General features: G+C 35.6%; 1 protein-coding gene across 8 annotated transcripts in view; it reads left to right on the top strand.

Moving 5' to 3' along the window:
• The window catches only part of LOC127840975 (cytosolic purine 5'-nucleotidase-like), a 106932-nt gene that overhangs the window by 48834 nt on the left and 38420 nt on the right, over positions 1-19678 (top strand). For all 8 annotated transcript variants that reach the window (XR_008030654.1, XR_008030651.1, XR_008030652.1 and 5 more), the window contains exon 5: positions 1839-1934. Coding sequence is in view for 4 of the 8 variants with exons in the window: in XM_052369447.1 (XP_052225407.1) it covers positions 1839-1934 (96 nt within the window). In the remaining 4 variants the exon portion in view is untranslated. The remainder of the gene's footprint in view (positions 1-1838; positions 1935-19678) is intronic.

Here is a 19678-nt window from a genome sequence, read left to right as displayed (position 1 = left end):
TGCAGTAGCAAACCAAAATCCTAAAATCTTATATTAAAAATGCATGAATGCGCAGGCTGGTCTGGAGCTTTGGTGGCCTCAAATGGCATTAGACCCATTTTCGCACGACAAGGCTCATATTTTGGCTTGTCAAAATTTAATTGTACACATACTGTTAGATTTTGAGAGGATGTCAGCATTTCATTGACAAAGTGAGCCTAAGACATCAAGTGCCATGTTGTATACTGAAGCCCTTTAACCCTTAAAGCGCTGGAGCTGAATTTTAAAGGCCTTTGCAAACAGTTTGGATCCAGATGAGACGCCACAGAACGTGGCGTCTCATCAGGATCCAAACTGTTTGCTATTCTGATAGTATTCTTTGAAAAAAAATCGAAGAAAATGCTAATTTTAGAAATTCAGCAGACGACATTTTAGCAGACGACAAATTTCCCAACATGCAAAGGGTTAATTGGAACCCCTAGTGATCCAAATCTATGAAATCTGCTGTGAGCGGATCATGCTGTAATACTAACTGCAAACTAGTTTTGAAGAGCTCAAGAGTGTTATGACATATAGTGTGGCTGCGTTTGTTGTCACTGCAAACTAGTTTTGAAGAGCTCAAGAGTGTTATGACATATAGTGTGGCTGCGTTTGTTGTCACTGCAAACTAGTTTTGAAGAGCTCAAGAGTGTTATGACATATAGTGTGGCTGCGTTTGTTGTCACGCCCAGATTTCTGTGTTGATTATACCATTTTTATTGCACATTTTTTTATATTTTATTTATAAAGCCCCTAGCATAAGAATAAGTAAGATTTTGCTTTAAAGGGTGAACATGATTTTAACAGCGGTTTGTTTGTAAATTATTTTAAGTGATTTGCAATGTGTGTTTTTTTTTAAACCAAATTCTGACTCTTGTAAAATTGATATTTGCCAATATTTCTAGAACATAAAATGTTAATTTTATTATAGAGAGAGGAAACTCCTATGAAAAACATTCTCTTATTTTAAAAACTTATAAAAAAGCAAGCTCATAAAAAAGCAAGCTCTATAAGAGTTTATGTTCTGGTATTGTATGCGCAGCTGTTGAAATGTGTTTTAAGTGTAGTTTTTTAGCAATTGTGTTTATTACGTACAAAATAAACCTTAAACAATTAACCAAGCAAGATGCACAACTATTGACATTTGTATAACAGTTTGATCATTCAAAGTATTTAAATGCATGTGTGAACGAAACATAGGGCACCTATGAAGTATAAACTTTATTCTAAACTTTGTACAAATGGCCGACCACTTTGATTTAAAATTTTTTTTACCTCTACTTCAGAGTTAACATAGCACAGCTGTTGTGAGCTTTCATTTTCACATAAAACTTAAGTATCTTCTTTAATTCATTCATCCCTCCTGTCTTAAACTGTTACTTCAATGCAACACGTGAGTAAATCAGTCGAGATATATTATATAATGGTAAAATACAGTGTGTGTTTGCTGACTCAGGCATTAATTATTTTAATGTTCTCGATTTGTGAAATAATTGTAAGACTAACATGAGGTAAAGCATCGACAGACGTCAACTGAACTTATAACATTGCTGTATTGTCAGTAGAGGCTAAACTTGACTAAATCTTATAGATCGGCATATTTAAAGACTTCATCTATAAATGCATAAGGTCAAAGATGCATACAGCCAAGGTTTGCAAATGCTGTCATGACCTACAGTTGCATAAAGTCCCTGCAGCTTCGTAGACTACATTTGACAGGCTGAAACTGCTAGACCAACATAGTCCATAGTTCCAGAAAATCCCCAATTTATAGACTAACAATCTAAAATAATACAGCTGTATAACATTGTTCATTTCAGAGGCCTGTGGTTTGACCAGCTGTATGGGAATCTTCTCAAGGTGGACCCATTCGGAAACATCCTGGTGTGTGTGCACGGATTCGAGTTCCTGAAAGGGTAACATTTGGTTCTGATTTTTCTGTCACATCACAGGGGTTAGCTAAATTAAGCTCACACTTTTTGTGGACATGTGGAACCTAAATCTGAGAACTTGACCAGTACTTAGAGTACATTTGAGCCACGTTTTGGGAAAACGGGGTTTAATGCATATGCATAGAGTTTGTCCAATATTAGCCTGTGTGGACGGCACCTTCTGCTTTTATGAAAATTTTCTTTGAAGGAGTTCTCTCTTGAATAAAGATGCAGCAACGGCAGAAAGTGTCGTCCCTGATTAGCCTGTGCAGACTTCACACTTTTTGAACATGCATTAAGCCCAGTTTTCCCAAAACGCAGCTCATACTTTTACCAATAACTGATATCTGTCTGGCTTGAATCAGAGGTAGGGACAGAATGGCCATAGAAATACCAGTGGCTTTGTATGTAATGTTGCCAGACTGAGATTCAAACTCATGAACCCCTGATTGACAGCACAGTGCAGATCCAAGTGCGCCAACCGTACAGGTTTGTGAAGGGAAAGTCATTTGGAAGATGTTGTTTCTTGCGAGGACATTTGTTAACTCTGCCCTGCTCAGAAACACAGTGAAAATGGCTAAATGCAACCAGCATAAAATCAGAACAGCCTTTTAGTAACTAGCAGGCTGTTCAGGTTAAATGCTGTTTACTGTTCATATATATTTCTTAGGGTTGGAAATGAAGCCTTTAAAACTTGAATCTATTAGTTTTAAGAATGGTTTTTACTTTAATTTGATTATTTAATTGACTACCAACATGTCACAATGTGTATCTTAGTGGTAAAGGGGTAACTCTTTCAGTGCTGGAACGGAATTTTAAAGGCCTTCGTAAACAGTTTGGATCCAGATGAGACGCCACATAACGTGGCGTCTCATCAGGATCCAAACTGTTTGCTATTCTGATAGTATTCTTTGAAAAAAAATCGAAGAAAATGCTTATTTTAGAAATTCAGCAGACAACATTTTAGCAGACGACAAATTTCCCAGCATGCAAAGGGTTAAGCTTATTTGAAAGAGTAAGGGGAAATGCTACATCATAGTAGCATGAATATGCCACGCCATTACATTTTCCTTTAAAAAGATAATTGTTGCTTAATGTTGCTTAAGGTACTGTCTGTGTTAGTCTGATTTTTGTTATGACATTGATATATGGCTTAAAGTATTTTATTATCTTCCTCGCCAACTCTTATTAAAGCTTCTTTCATAGTAGCAATCAAATATTTAAGTGCCCTCTTATCTGTTTTGTTTCAAGATTTATTAAAATATTGATATTAATGAATTTTCAGCGTCGCTTTTGACATGATTATTGCTGAGTTTTCAAAACTAAGAAACAATATCTTGCTTTTATCAACATTATAATGAAGTGGAATGACATGCTTTATAAGAGGTACACATAATAATTTAATAGATAAGTATCTAGTGTAGAAATGACAGGCATGCATTTTCCCACATGATGCAAGTGTCTGTCTGTATGTATAGGAGCACCATTCTTCTTGGGGTATGCTTTAGCTACTTCTTTGTGGAGTCCTCCACTCCAGATTGATGTTATGACAGTGGTTATAATCATGTTTTCCCAAGCCCTTTCCATAGTTTAATGGCCTCATATTTAGAGGAGACCCTTGAGAGATTTCTTGATATCAAAAAATCATTATTATGAGAAACATTCTTGGAAAGCAGGGCTTTATGGTAGTGTAGTGTCATCCAAAACTAGCCTGTGACGTCTGCTCTGGCTCATCAGGGGTGACACTTTCCACTTTTATGGAATTTTACGTTGAAAGGAAGTCTCTTTTTAGCAAAAATCCTGTGTATGCGGAAAGTGTTGTCCCTGATTAGCCTGAGTGGGCTGTACAGGCTAATATGGGACGACACTAAATGCTTATGCACATGCGCTGAGCCCAGTTTTTCCAGAACTAGGATAATATTTAAAAAATAATTCCTGACCTTATAATTTTCTTTGTTGCCAGATTTAAGAACTAAGTATAATAATGTTCTTTCTGACACTAAATTTAAAGGAAATCAGAATTGCTTGTGAAAGCAAAATGTGCATTTGTTGAAAGCAATTTTAGTGAAAGTCTCCAGAGGAAATCAGGAACCTAACTAAGACAGAAGACTTCAAAAATGGAGATCACTTTCTCTCAGCTGTCCCATTTGAGTGCCTGAGACGGTCTGTTATTTCCTGTTGAACACTTTTCCTATAATATTAGTTAAGATCGGCTGGGAAAGAAGTTGACAGAGACACTTTATAGTAAAGATGTTGTGCAAAAACAGGAAATTGAAAATCAGGCTTCAGTACAATCCTAGTGACCGTGAAATTATAATTTCTATGTTTGCTGGGCTGACTTAATGGCTGTGAGATTGAGATGTCCAAATTCTGTAGGGGCCAAGACCCTGATGTGGGGCCAGGGAAAGATGACCCCTTTGACTTTGTGGGAAAAAGGCCAACTGACAGACCACAATTTTCTGGGGCCATTAAAAACAGGATATATGATTGGATGCCAAAAACAAATTGGTATCATTTGAAATGTGATAATAATCAGACATGACTTTTACTAGTGTTTTTCTATTTCATGGCCAGGCTGTGATAGATTTGATGATCTTTTTGACTCTTGGTCACTGATAATTGGTTCTGGGGAAATTCAACAGGAAATGAGAGGAGCAAATGTTTTGTAAATGTTGATGGGTGAGATTGTGATTTGATGCTGTCTTAAGACGACCAGACAGGAAGCTATTTTCCAGTCATATAGTTTTGTTAGTTAAACATGTCAGAATATTGAGAAAACATGAATCTTTAGTTATTAAAACAGTTTTTACTGATGAACAATTTTAGTGCCAACACTTCAAAAGGAGTTTAGCAATTTGCAGTCAGAGCTTTTTTATATATTATTAAGAAAAAATGTATAGATATACAGTATATGAGAAATATAAACACTTTTTAATGATGTTTTATTGTTTACTTTTCACATTTATGGTACAAAAAGATTTGAAGTTATCAATTTGACCATTTTCTTATATCTTAGCTGAATGTCATTGATTTTAATATCTAATTTTTCATTGTGTCTTGGATGTAAACGCACAGTTATCATATCAACAAGTTGAACAATAATTAAGCATTATGCTTTCACTGACTGATACCTTCTTAAGCTAGGTTCTGGAAAAAAGGGGCTTAATGCATGTGGGTAAAGTGTTGTCCCAGTTTAGCCTGTGCACTCTGCCCAGACTAATCAGGGACCACACTTTCTGCTTGTATGGAATTTTCCTTTTTAGGAATTAAGAAAGTCTCTTCTAAATGAAAATCCTGTTTATTCGAAGAGTATTGTCCCTGATTTGCGTGTGCTTTCTTCAAAGTGTTGTCCCTGATTTGCCTGTGCTTTCTTCAAGTGTTGTCCCTGATTTGCCTGTGCTTTCTTCAAGTGTTGTCCCTGATTTGCCTGTGCTTTCTTCAAAGTGTTGTCCCTGATTTGCCTGTGCTTTCTTCAAAGTGTTGTCCCTGATTTGCCTGTGCTTTCTTCAAGTGTTGTCCCTGATTTGCCTGTGCTTTCTTCAAAGTGTTGTCCCTGATTTGCCTGTGCTTTCTTCAAAGTGTTGTCCCTGATTTGCCTGTGCTTTCTTGTCCCTGATTTGCCTGTGCTTTCTTAAAAAGGCTAATCTTGGATGCCAAAATTTATGCACTTGCATTAAGCCCAGTTTTCCCAGAACAGGCTCCTTTTTACTCAGGAACATGTTAAAATGTACTGATTCTCTTAACCCTTTCTCCCATAAGTGAAAATGGCTTTTGTAACCAGCATAAAACCAGAACATCCTGTGAGTAATTCCCAGTCTGTTCAGGTTTTATGCTGTTTGCTGCTCATCAGTATCTTAAGGTTGGAAATGGAACATCTTGAATTTAGTAAGAAAGGTCTTTAATTAAATGTTACTTTCCAAGGGACTACAAATGTGTCAAAATATGTATCTAAGTGGTAAAGGGTTAAAACTGCTATACAAACGAACATAGACAAGAAACAGAACAACTGCACTGAACAGTTAATGCACATAAGAGGCATTGTGAGTCGTGTATGTTACCACAAGTGTGCACCTGTTAGCGGGTCTATTATAACAGTCCTCACAGACAGCCAGTCTGCCGTTAAAGGCTAGTTAGTAAAACATCTTAGAGAATCATGGCGGTAAGTTACAGATTATTGCCGAAATTAAAGTGAACGTTTTTGTAGTTGAAACTGTAAGATTCCATCAAAAATGCGCCTTTTGCCCATTTTTTTCTGTTGGAGATTCCATCGTCTAAGCAACTTGGCAGAGTTAGCAGGAATTGTGTGTATAATATACTATCTTAATAGCCACACAATAAAAGGAGTTTCATGACTTTCCTGTAAATTTGATAGACATTTGGTTTTAGTGTTTTAACCTTTTATTGACAGCTGTATTTATGTTTCAACCTCGGGTCTGGGTTTGCGTCATGAGGTCATATAGGATTTGCTTTCTTGATCAGTTTTGGTTTTGTTAGAAAAAGTTCCATTTTTTTGACTGTACAAAGAAGGTGGAAAGGCCCATCTAGCTTTCAGGAGAACATCTTGTAAATATGGATATGGAGTTCGTCTTGCGAGCTTGAGAGCAAAGTTTGATCCCTACCGTGGGAGCATTGTTTAGATGGAATTCATCAGTCACCAAGTACTGGTTCTACTCTTGAAACAGACTTGAGAGCATCTCAATAAGAATTAAGCTTTAGATGCAGTCAAGCTAAAATAAATTCGTTCAAACTTAACCAAAATATGTGGATTCAAATTTCAAATACATTCTATAGATTGTTCAAGTTTCACAAATACTTATTAGCATCTATAAGCTTTTAATGAAATTATAAGTAATGCTATTTTCTTGTTCCCCAACTAAAGAACAGAGAAAAAGAGTGAACACAAGCGCTTCAAAGAACCGTTGACGTAAATTCCAGAGAGTTAAAAAAACTACGCTCTTCAAAACTCATATATTAAAATATGAAGTATTGCCACACATGTTTGCATTTCATTTGGGGAGGAAATTATTGCAAGAAGTCGAAAAACTCGAAAAACACGGAAACACTTGACGTCAATAGTGGAAACCACATGGCACGGATGATGTAAATTGTTTTCCCTAGGTTTTGACTTTGTTCATTAAGGTTGCACACGTTATAGATACTTTAAAAAATGGCTTGGATTAAATTACTTTCTTCACATCTGCCTTAAAAGAATTAAGAATATACATCTTTGTCTGAATTTAACAAGCGTGTGGTGCGCACAAGTTTGGAATAAGTAATGTTTTTCCTAAATATGTCTAAAGGGACCTAATTTTCAACAGATTTTGGCATTTTAATGTAAACATTGGAACTAAAAAGTTAAGTAAAACAACTAGAATACAATTAAAGAAAGAAAAAGAAGTAATCTGCAACTATGCTCAAACCACTGACCATTGGAGTAAAAGTGTTTCACTGAAACTCGACCATCCATTCTCATTTAGTGAGTGGTGCAATTTATTCACTATATTACCTATCCTTGTAATGTCACAAAATATAACATTATAACAACAGAGCTCTCCATTTTTTTCAATTGTTTCTCGTTTGTAATAGCCCATTCTCAAAAAGGTGAAAAAAAACACTGAAAGAATATCATACCTGTGATACAAAATACACACCTCAGTAGACCACCCTTATCTTAGTCCTTATTTACAACTTGCAGACTGCAACCAGTGTAATTGGCAGATTCAACCCCTAGCAGATAATTGATTAATTAATTCTCTCTGTTTAATCAGGTGAAAAAAGTTTATTTCTTTAACCTGAGAAATGATTACAAAAGGGTTAAATAGTTTATGCAGAAAAACAAACATGTCTATAAGGCTTTCTAGGCTGTGCTTGATTTTTTGGGTTCATTTGATTGATGCCATACTCCGGCTTCACCACAGGATGGTAAAGATTAGTGGTTGAGCTGTAGGCTACATCATACTAAATTGCATCCTGGCTAAATGACGATTGCTGGACCAAACAAATCACCCTTGGGTGGAGTCAAAGATCTGAACATCCTGTTTTAAGATATTAAAAAGATGATTAATTGGCATTTAAAAGTTAAAAGTGCATTTGCATTTATTACATATTTTCAAAACTGATATTTTAGTTACATGTACCAAAAAGAATTGTTTAATCTCTAAAAATATATGCTGATTAAATTGTGTCCTTTATAATGGATATAATTGTTTGCTTGCTGCAGAGGTGAACAATTTTCACTGGCCTCAATTAATCTTATGCAAGTCAGACCAGGTGGATGTTTTTTTCTTGTGTAAAATCATAAAATACTGTTAAAACTATAAAAAAAAATGTAAATTTGTCTTCATTAATAAACACCAGACATTTATGCAGAAAATGCCGGAATAAAAAGGTCCTTCTTACCTACTAATCCAGGAGTATCTATTTTATAACTATGAAGACAACAACCAAGGGAGGATATGAGGTTTAAAACCAATCACAGCTTGTTTATGTTCATAACTTATGTTCAAAGAATGAAAAAGTATGCAATTGCTTTAGAACAATTATTGTTAACTAATAAAAATACCGCATGAAAATGATTGTTTCTCTCAGGCAAATTACAAAACATTTTGAAATGCTGTTTTTAAGAAATTTTCTTGAGAAAAAAAAAGTGGTGCGTCTACTGATGAAAGAATACATGCTATTATGTGAATTTGCTGAAATTTTGTACCTACAATTATAATAATGAAACTCGGAGAAATACAGAACAATAATTTATATGTAAAATTTGTTTAGTTTAAAGTCTTGGCTCCATGCTATGAAAGTTCACTTTGTAAAAGACTTAGAGTTAAATGCATGAAAGCCATTTAAATGTTTGTGCAATTATTTCACAGCTGTCCAGACAATTAAGTTATTACTATTTTTCCTTTGGAAACGTTAACAAGGCATGAATGGCAAAGAGGAGAGGTAAGAAAAACATCTAAATTACATATAGTGGGGAAGAGGGAAGCCACTGTGATGCTTGTAGAGAGTTGCTTCATAAATCTGAAGGAACCTGAAAGATATCTCAATCAATTATCATCTCACAGGAGTCAATTCTTGATGCATTGTTTTGGGGGTTTCTATGCACCAGAGATCTCTGCTGGTTTAATGGTTTTCTAGGAGGAAGCAGTGCAGTGAAATTAACACTCTGCAGTAAAGGTGAGCAGTCTGTAGATGATTTACAGCATCTTAAGTACATGTCAGGGCCAATTATTCAAAATTGAGGTGGTGTATATGTTAAGGTAATGGATTTAAGTAAGAGTTCAATTTTCATATGAAAGAAGTTGGAAAGTTTTATTCCCTGTTGAGAATTTCTTGATTTTTTTTTAAAGTTGAATGTTTTTTTTAGGATAAAATGCACCCTTTTCTCATTCCCAACATCAAGTTGCCTCCCTTGATAAAACACATCAAGAACAAAGTGGAACCTGTAATTGCCTAAAGAGACATTATAATCTTAGTGGATAACTTTAAAATGGATAGATTGATCAATTATTGCATCGTGATAATCACTAAATTAAGAATGTGAAACCAGTCTATTGAGGTATTTTCCTCATTAAATACTAAATATACTTAGATTTGTTTAGTTAATTGCCTGATTTTATAAATGTGGACCACATAACTATGGATTCATATAAGCAGGATTTGCTCGAAATGTGTCTTATGTTATTCTTATATTAGGACCCTTTCACATGTGCATTCCAGAATTGGTTAATCGGTAAATTTCACAAGTATGTAAGTATATCGTAAATATCATTATAAAGACACACTTTCATACAACACCTTTGTGGTTTGAAGGTGTGGAAACCTACATTTATTTCCCAAGTGTTTATAAATGAACACTTATCCTGTCACTTTTATTTTTAAATAATCATTGAATCTAAATCTTCTATTCCACTCCAAAGTCTGTGTCTATCTGGGTCAGACTCTCAAAATCTGGACACCTTCCAGGCAATTAATGTTCAACTTTTCATGGCCCTTGCCAGAAAGGAAGCTTGGATTTACAAATATCATTGGCAGAGTTTATATTCAGAGGGCCATATGGTAGGAATGAAACCATCCCTTGCCTGTGGTGATGAGGCTTTGTGAACAAAATGGCTGTCTGCAAGTAGAAAGTCATGCTTGATTGTCTGGAAATAACTTTGAATGTAATTGGTTAAACCAGTTAAAAACTTGATTTATATTAAAATTAAAAGTTAAAAAACCAACATAAAATAAAAACTTAATGATTGTACCAATATCACATTCTTATTCTTTACTTCATGAAACATATTTACCTAAGTGTTTCCAGTTCAAGTAAAACTTTCATTGCAAAGCCAGTTACTCATTTGGATGAAATGAGGATGCAGGGGAAATAAATCTTAGTGTTTAAGATTTAATGACTTCAGATCAGATTTTTATAGTAATAGTAATCTTTGATAAATGATAGGGACGGTGATGCTCAACACAATTCTAGATTTTTGTTTCCAAACCATGCAGACATCTAGTGTCTTAATCAGGCAATGAAATCCTTCATTCAATTAATTTGCACAAATAATTCTGTTCTGTTCACCTGTGTAAATTTTTTATTATCTTTGTATTTTTGTACAGTAAAAGGAATTTCAGACTAGGTGACGTTTTTGTAGGATTAATTGGGTTTGGTGCTTGATAAATAATTGTTTGTTGAATTCATTGAACATGTCTATGTTTTTATTCAGATGTAGCCATATTTAATTTACATTAAGTATTGTTTATGTATTATTACTTGTGAAGATTAGATAGGGCCAAAAATGCTAGTTGTGTTACTTTTACTTCAGCAGCTGATATATTTCATATGAAACAATTAAAAAGAACAGAGGATATTTGATTTTTTTAGTAGATTATCAGTCGATCCAGTCATATTATTGAACAGAAAAATGTAACATTCTTGAAAATTATTATAATTTACTAAGACAAACACATTTTCCTTTCCATTGAAATCCACACTATGATGTGATTTTGGCCATGCTCTATGAAAAGGGGGTTTAATTGTGTGCGTAAAGTGTCATCCCAAATTATCCTGTGAAGTCTGCACAGGCTAATCAGGGACAACAATTTCTGCCTAAACTAGAGTTTTGCTTAGAAGAGACTTTCTTTAAACAAAAAATTACATAAAAGCGGAAAGTGTTATCCCTGATTAGCCTGTGCAGTTTCCACAGGCTGATCTGGGACAACAATTTTACACAAATGCATTAAGCCCCAGTACGCTAGTATTTATAACTGAGTTCTGATAATTAGTCCTACTGAAAGATGGAAACAATCGTAAAATGGGAATACAATAACTCACTGTAAATACATCAGAAGAAATATTTTGCAAGAAGCATGATCATTTACTCTTAAGTTTTATTTCATTAAGGAAACACTAGCCCATTACTTTCCACATATATCTTAATTACTTGGAAAAGTCTAAGATGTTTTAACTTCAAAGTCATGTTTTTTAGGCATTAGCCCTGTTAGTTATTGAGGCTTTATTCCATATGGCTACATTCAGATTTCTTCCAGTTTGTAATTTGTTGTTCATGCCAGTTGTTAAGTTGTATGTGAATGAAGGTATTGTACAGTTTTATTATTTGCCTCATTTCCGTTCATGAAAAGGTTACATATCACTAACTGTCAAGTACCCCTTTCACAAAGCTTTGAAGTTAGAACCAAAGTTTCAGTAGGTGAGAATTGTTATATATGTTGTTGATAATTGTTGTAATTATGGTCATTACAACTTAGAATGAAATGTTAAACATTGTTCTTTTACAAGGCATAGCCTTTCTTTCATTAAGTGTATAGTTAATAGAAGAGGCAATGCAATTAACCGACCTTCCAATAAAGTATTAAAATTATTTATTCATTTATGCAGAAATGCATTTGAATTAATTATAACTTAAACCATATATATATGTACAAACTAATCGAGTAAGAATAAAGAAAGAAACTAAATAAATGAATAATAATGTACTATGATGGCGCTTAATTATGTGTTTACCATGTGATTAACTGAATATGATGTCTTTAACTTTAAGCAGCACTTGCAGTTGAAATTGAAAATCTTCTGTCATAATGTTAAAGCATTCATGATGTATTGCTTAACACTTAATTGACTTTGCCTTTTGTATTCAATATTTATATGCCCCGATATTGTGGTGATGTGCGTCTGTCCGTCCTGGTCACCTGCTCCTCCTACACTATTAGCACTAGAACCTTGAAACTTACATACATGGTAGCTATGAGCATGTGTGCGATGGTGACAGTGACAGAATTTTGATCTGACCCCTGGGTCAAAAGTTATGGGGGTTGGGGCAGGGCCGGGTCAGAGATTTTCACTCTGTTTTTTATGTTATTTTACATTAACTTCTTAATTTCTGCACTGATTTACTTCAAATCGATACTGAGCCTCTCTTATGACAATACGGTCAATCTCAGCTATGCATGGCCCCATTACCAACCCTAGGGCATCCGGCCCACATAGGCCATGCCAACATAGGCCACGCCCACCCGAAATTGCCTTTTACTATAATTTCTTCATTTCTACACCGATTCACTTCAAATTGATACTGAACCTCTCTTATGACATTACGGTCAATCTCAGCTATGCATGGCCCCAATACCAACCCTGGGGTGCCCCGCCCACATAGGCCACACCCACCCAAAATTGCCTTTTACTATAATTTCTTCATTTCTACACCGATTCACTTCAAATTGATACTGAACCTCTTTTATGACAACACAGTCCATTTCAACTATGCATGGCGCCATTACCAACCCTGGGGCACCTCGCCCATAATAGGCCACACCCACCCAAAATTGTCTTTTACTATAATTTCTTCATTTCTACACCGATTAACTTCTAATTGATACTGAACTTCTCTTATGACAATACGATTTATCTCAACTATGCATGGCCCCATTACCAACCCTGGGGCCCTCCTGGGTTAAACATGCGGCGTGGGGATACGCTTCGGCCTCTGCCGCGCCATTTCTAGTTACAGATGCTAGAGGCACATTGCCATTGGCCTGTCTGTTTGTTTATCTGTCCACCTAAATAAAATAATTTAACCTTTTAACTATAGATACGTATTTTGACGCATTTGTTGTCTCATATAAAGTTAAATTGAAATCAATACCTTTCTTACTAAATTCAAGTTTTAAATGCTTTTTTTCCAACCCTTTAGATACTGATGAGCAGCAAAAAGCATAAAACCTGAACAGACTGCGAGTTACTTGCAGGCTGTTCTGGTTTAATGCTGGTTGCAAAAGCCATTTTCACTTTTCTCAGTATGGGGGAAAGGGTTAAAGCAATAATTCTTCCTACTAAGCTTTGATACTTGCATGATAGATATTGTTAACCCTTTAAGTGCTGGAACCGAATTTTGAAGGCCTCTGCAAACAGTTTGGATCCAGATGAGACGCCACAGAACGTGGCGTCTCATCAGGATCCAAACTGTTTGCTATTCTGATAGTATTCTTTGAAAAAAATCGAAGAAAATGCTAATTTTAGAAACTCAGCAGACGACATTTTAGCAGACAACAAATTTCCCAGCATGCAAAGGGTTAAGTGTTATCAACACACCCATATCGCCTGTTCTCATGTTGACCTTGACATTGACCTTCTGTTAGACTTAGACTAATTCAGATTGTCCATATTCTAGGTTAATGCAAGATGAAGCATTGTGTTTTATGTCAATAATTATATCTACAAAGCTTTAATACTTGCATGGATGATGTATGTGGACACAGTCAATATAACCCCATTACCTGAACTTATTTTGACCTTGACTTGTACCTATTTTTAAAATGATGCTAATCTATCATTAATAACATTGTTACAAATCTTTGATTATTGTATGGATGTTATCTATGAACACTCTCAACACACCCCCACATCACCTGACCTAACTTTGACCTTGAAATTGACCCACTTTTGGACTTTTGATTGATTCAAATGGGCCCATAATTCAATACTGTCATGGCTTCCTCATGAGGCATGTGTTTATTGAATGCAGCATCCTGTTTTATACTTCATTTGAAGCATAATGCTAATGTTAATGTCTTCCTATTCTCTTTAATTGATTTAAATAATGGCTTTAAGTTCAGTAGGTATTTTATCATTTTATCCACCATAAATCATGTTTATACATCATCAAAGGACAAAACAGGATAAAGCTTTATGGTGTATTTCCTTTTTGACTACAAAAGAAAGATCAAAGACATTGTTGCAGTCCATTAGACAATGTTTCCCCCTTACTCTGGTGTCAAACCAGCAAATGTGATGTTTTGAATATATTTTCAAATATGAAAACAATTTTTAGACAACACCATAGGAGAATGATTGTTCTGCACTGACAGATTTGTGTTGTTACTTCTGTCATTGGTCTTTGTATATTGAAGCATGATTAATTATCCAAATTTTAAGTTGAGAGCATTTTCAATGTCACTGCAGCATATATAAAACACAACATCATTATAAACATTGTTGTTTAACATAGACTGATGAAATAAGCAACATAAAACTTAATACTTAATTAATTTTTTTTACCCTTGGGTACTTGTTATGGCTTTGCATGAATTAAGCATAACATTTAATGTATAGCCTGACTGATTTCCTTAATTTAATGTATTCCTTACCCAATGCACTTGCAGTCTGGAATTTTGCAGTCATTCTGATTGGTCTGATTTTAAAATGCACTCTTTCTGATTGGCCAGAGTTTAAAATGCAGTCCTTCTGATTGGTCAGGGTTTACAATGCTGTCATTCTAATTGGTCAGGGTTTAAAATGCAGTCATTCTGATTGGTCAGGGTTTAAAACTAGGGCTAAAAATCTTATATTATATTTAAATTGTTAATGTAGTCTTACATGTAAATATAGCTGAATTCCTGCTGCTGAAAGATGTATATTTACTTACATTTTTTGTAATCATGCACAAAAGTATCTCTTGCCATCTGCATCCAGCATATTTCCTGACCAGCCGGTGCATTAGCACAATCTGGTCAGGAGCTACATATCTGCTATAAAGTCACACAACTATTCATAGTCTCATTAGCAGACAAGGTAGCTCCTGACGACATTGTACATAAGATCTGTTTTCGTATGATTCGTGTCATATTCAATTAACGGTATTCTTTGATTGTTGATTGGCCACTATCATCCATGCCAACTTCCATTTTAGACTAAGTTCAGTTACCTTCATATTGTTTTAATAAAAAGTTGCATTGTGGAAAAAAAAACTGTTGCCACCCATAGTGTCATGTGAGCACACGTTTTTAAATGGCCCGACAGCCTAAACAGCAAGTGGCCGTATGATGTCCCCATACAAAACCATATGTCCATTGAGCAACCCCAAAAGGATGACCTTTAACTTGCTGTCCCTTTAACGGGCAACCAATAATCAGGAACCGCCAGTTCAATTAGCACCTTTGTCATGTGTCCTTTCATAGCGTCATGAACGGTCAACAGTTTGTCCATTTGAGTGATAAAGGTACAAGAATGGTTGGGCTATGGGCTATTGTTGGGAGCTTGGTACTAATTGGTCAATAATGATAATACAGTATTTAGTTAGGTCGTTAATCACTCAATTGGGCTGATCAGTGCTTTTGAATAATTGTTGGGCGAAGACTGATTGAATGTTTGTGTGTCACATGCCATCTTGGCATGGGTTTGCAATTTTCAATGTGGGGTTGTTTCATGAAAGATTTTTTTGCCATATTTAAGGCAATTGGGAATGTTTACATTGGGCTTGGTGTTTAGAAAACTATATAATCTGTTTGTTTGTTTTTAACAAGATATCATTTACCTTTTCCTAATAAAAAAATCAAAGTAAACATGACTATATGCAACCAACATAAAACCAGAATGGCCTGCAAGCTACTCATCCTACAGTTGAAATAGGAGCATTAAAACTTCTCAAAAATTAAACCTTAAAAAAATCAATTAAGAAAGTCTTTAATTTAATTTGATTGTCTGAGGGGCTTCAAATGGTCTATGCATATCAGAGTGGTAAAGGTGTAAGCTCACCAGATTTTCATAATGTAAAGTTTTTGGTCAATTGTCATAGGAAAAATCAGTTTTGATGTCACAACAAACCTTAATCCATTCAGAAGTTATATTAACCCATTTATGCCTAGTGTCTAGAAAAAAGGCCTTGGCAAACAGCGTAGACCCAGATGAGACACCGCATTATGCTGCGTCTCATCAGGGTCTGCGCTGTTTGCTTAAAGGACTTTCTGTGAGGAATATTCTAAATATATAAATAAATATACTAGACATCCCTAATTTTGGAAATAAATTGATCCAATTTAGAAGGATGGGAGAGTCCACTATAGGCATAAATGGGTTAATAGTAATACTTTTGAAAGGTTCTAGGGAAAAACGTAACATTGAGAATTCATATTATAAATTTGGCCATTTAAAAAAAAAAGTATATTGACTTTAACCTACTTTTAATTAAAAAAATATATTCTATGATCACTCATGTAGTAAAATTGAAGTTCCGCCAAATTCAACAAATATCCTCTATGTATTTGACAGCTCGTTGTGGATGAACTATCTATGAAATAGTGTGTTGCAGTAAAGACAGATCATGAGTTATAACATGAATATGTCTTACTTGTGAACTTGAAAAAAAGTTTTTTAAACCCAAATAAAAAAAAATGGCTTAGGAACAATTTGTCGGGTTTTTCCAAACGAACAATTTTGTAAGGATAGCCTTGTAACATGGAGTTTCTTACTCCTTTTTTTCCATTTTATATTGAATGAAATAATCCATTCTAGGCATAAGAACGGTCCAGTGTACCAAAAAACCAAACCACTTTTTTTACCCAACATAAGTTCTTTGTAAGAGTTTGTGACATTAGCTATAAAACGAGCCTGGTTATGGCAAAACTGGACTTAATGCCAGTTGGTAAAGTATCATCTCAGATTAGCCTGTGCAGTTCCCACAGGCCAATCAGGGACAACTGTTTCCACTTTTATAGTTTATTTGAGTTTGTAAGAAGTTTCTTAACCTGTGTGCATTTATCACATGCATTAACCCTTTCCCACTCAGAGGCAAAGAGAAAATGGCTATTTGCAAAGAGCATAAAACCAGAACAGCCTGCGAGTAACTCGCAGTCTGTTCAGGTTTTATGCTCTTTGCTGCTCATCAGTATCTTAGGGTTGGAAATGAAGCCTTTAACCCTTTCAGCGCTGGAACCGAATTTTAAAGGCCTTTGCAAACAGTTTGGATCGAGATGAGACGCCACAGAATGTGGCGTCTCATCTGGATCCAAACTGTTTGCTATTCTGATAGTATTCTTTGAAAAAAATCGAAGAAAATGCTAATTTTAGAAATTCAGCAGACAACATTTTAGCAGACGACAAATTTCCCAGCACGCAAAGGGTTAAAACTTGAATCTAGCAAGAACGGTATTTTATTAAATGTAACTTTAGTAGCGAATACAAACACGTCTAGATATATATCTAAGTGGTAAAGGGTTAAGCCCCATTTTCCCAGACTGAGGCTCAAATGATTACATCAACACATGTGGAATGACTATCATTGGTAACTAGTTGTGAGTTGCCCACTGCCCAAGAAAGAGCCAGTTTTAATTAACTTGTCGTATTACATGCTCTGTCAGATTGGATTACAAGGCAGCCGGTCCGCCCTAATCCTGTCATGCTGAATCTTGTCACCCTACAATGGTGTCAGCTCCAATTTTAATAACAACAGTGACAGGCGTTCATCAGGCAAAACAGGAAAATCAGTGTTTAATTGCCATAAAGGCGAAATGATGTTTTTTTGTGACAGTTTGTAACAATTGGTTTGATGTTTCAGCAGATTTTTGGGATTAAAGTTCACTGGACTCATGAAGGGGTTTACTCGACCAGCTGTAGTAATTTTGTCACCTTTAAGGGGACTTTCTGATTTCTGGACGGGAGACAATGATTTTAGAGGAAGTGCGGCCATGTATGAAAAATACAAACAGACAGTTGGCCATTTATGTTATTGTCCGCTGGTTTTCAGGGTTGGAAAATGACTTTATTAGGTGAGAAAATGAATTGAGCTGGGGTTTGATGCTTTTGTTGGTTTCCTGACAAAAAGTGAGTGGACATTTTTGCATATTTGACACCTTTATGTTTTGAAGTTCATGATCTGGTACCATTATCACCTCGGTGCAAATTGTGGCTCTGAGTCTACCTGAAAGTAGCACCATAATTATCACACTGGGTAGTCCTGGGTATTTGGCCCCTCATGTCCTAAGGTACTTTGATCTGTCAGGGGTCAATATTAAAGACATGTTGTGGGAAAACTGGGTTTTATGCATGTGCATAAAGTATCACCCCAGATTAGCCTGTGCAGGCTGTGCAGGCTGTCTACACTGGCTAAGAAGAGAGTTCCTTTAAACAAGAAATGTTATAAAAGTGGAAAGAATCTTCCCTGATTAGCCTGTGCAGGCTGTCTACACTGGCTAAGAAGAGAGTTCCTTTAAACAAGAAATGTTATAAAAGTGGAAAGAATCTTCCCTGATTAGCCTGTGCAGGCTGTCTACACTGGCTAAGAAGAGAGTTCCTTTAAACAAGAAATGTTATAAAAGTGGAAAGAATCTTCCCTGATTAGCCTGTGCGGACTGCACAATGCATAAAGCCCAGTTTACCTAGAAGGACGCACATTATTAGACTTGGTAATCCTGGGTGTTTGGCCACTCGTGATCTAGAGAACTTTAATCTGGCAGTGTGAGAGCTGGTAACACTTAGGGGAAGGTGAAAATCTTAACAAGTTGAAAGCGCCTTGAGATGAGTAGCCCTTGTGCCTTCAGTTTGATTAAGGTTCATCCTTTTTTTTTTGGCCCGGCTTGACTTTTACAGTTTTTCGAGTACCTATTAAGGTTTAAGCAAAATTTGGTTTATTGCATTGCTAAAACTTACAGCCATTGTTCTAGGTATAAATTAATCAGTCTATGAGAGCAGAGGCAATAGGAACAGTATAAAGAGTTATTGTTACTTAATATTATTGCTGGTTAAAAGACTTTTGGTATCATGTTTGCTTGTCATGTTTTATTCATCTAATTGTGTATAGCCAATGCTTTTATGAAAGTAGGTATGGCCAATGAATTGATGGAAGTAGGTTAAGAGTAGATCATACAAACAACATAACAATAGATCAGACAACTGTAAGAACATCCACTATATTACTATGGTTGCCACAACATGCGAAAATGAGTCATAATCCATTTTTGCTCTGAATTGACTTCTTAATAATTCAAATAGGATTGTGGAAATATATTATGATTTTGTTGCTGTTATAATTTTTGAATCTATGAAAATAATTATTATGCCCCCCTTTGAAGAAGAGGCGGTATATTGTTTTGCACATGTTGGTCGGTTGGTCTGTCGGTCGGTCCGTCCGTCTGTCCGTCTGTCCGTCCGTCCGTCCACCAGATGGTTTCCGGATGATAATTCAAGAACGCTTAGGCCTAGGATCATGAAACTTCATAGGTACATTGATCATGACTGGCAGATGACCCCTATTGATTTTCAGGTCACTGTGTCAAAGGTCAAGGTCACAGTGACTCGAAATAGTAAAATGGTTTCCGGATGATAACTCAAGAATGCCTAGGCCTAGGATCATGAAACTTCATAGGTACATTGATCATGACTGGCAGATGACCCCTATTGATTTTCAGGTCACTAGGTCAAAGGTCAAGGTCACAGTGACATGAAATAGTAAAAT

Source organism: Dreissena polymorpha, chromosome 8, assembly GCF_020536995.1.
Source record: "Dreissena polymorpha isolate Duluth1 chromosome 8, UMN_Dpol_1.0, whole genome shotgun sequence".
Classification (NCBI taxonomy): Eukaryota; Metazoa; Mollusca; class Bivalvia; order Myida; family Dreissenidae; genus Dreissena; species Dreissena polymorpha.
The sequence above is the reverse complement of the archived record's forward strand: the minus strand, read 5'-3'. Positions and strand labels throughout refer to the sequence as shown.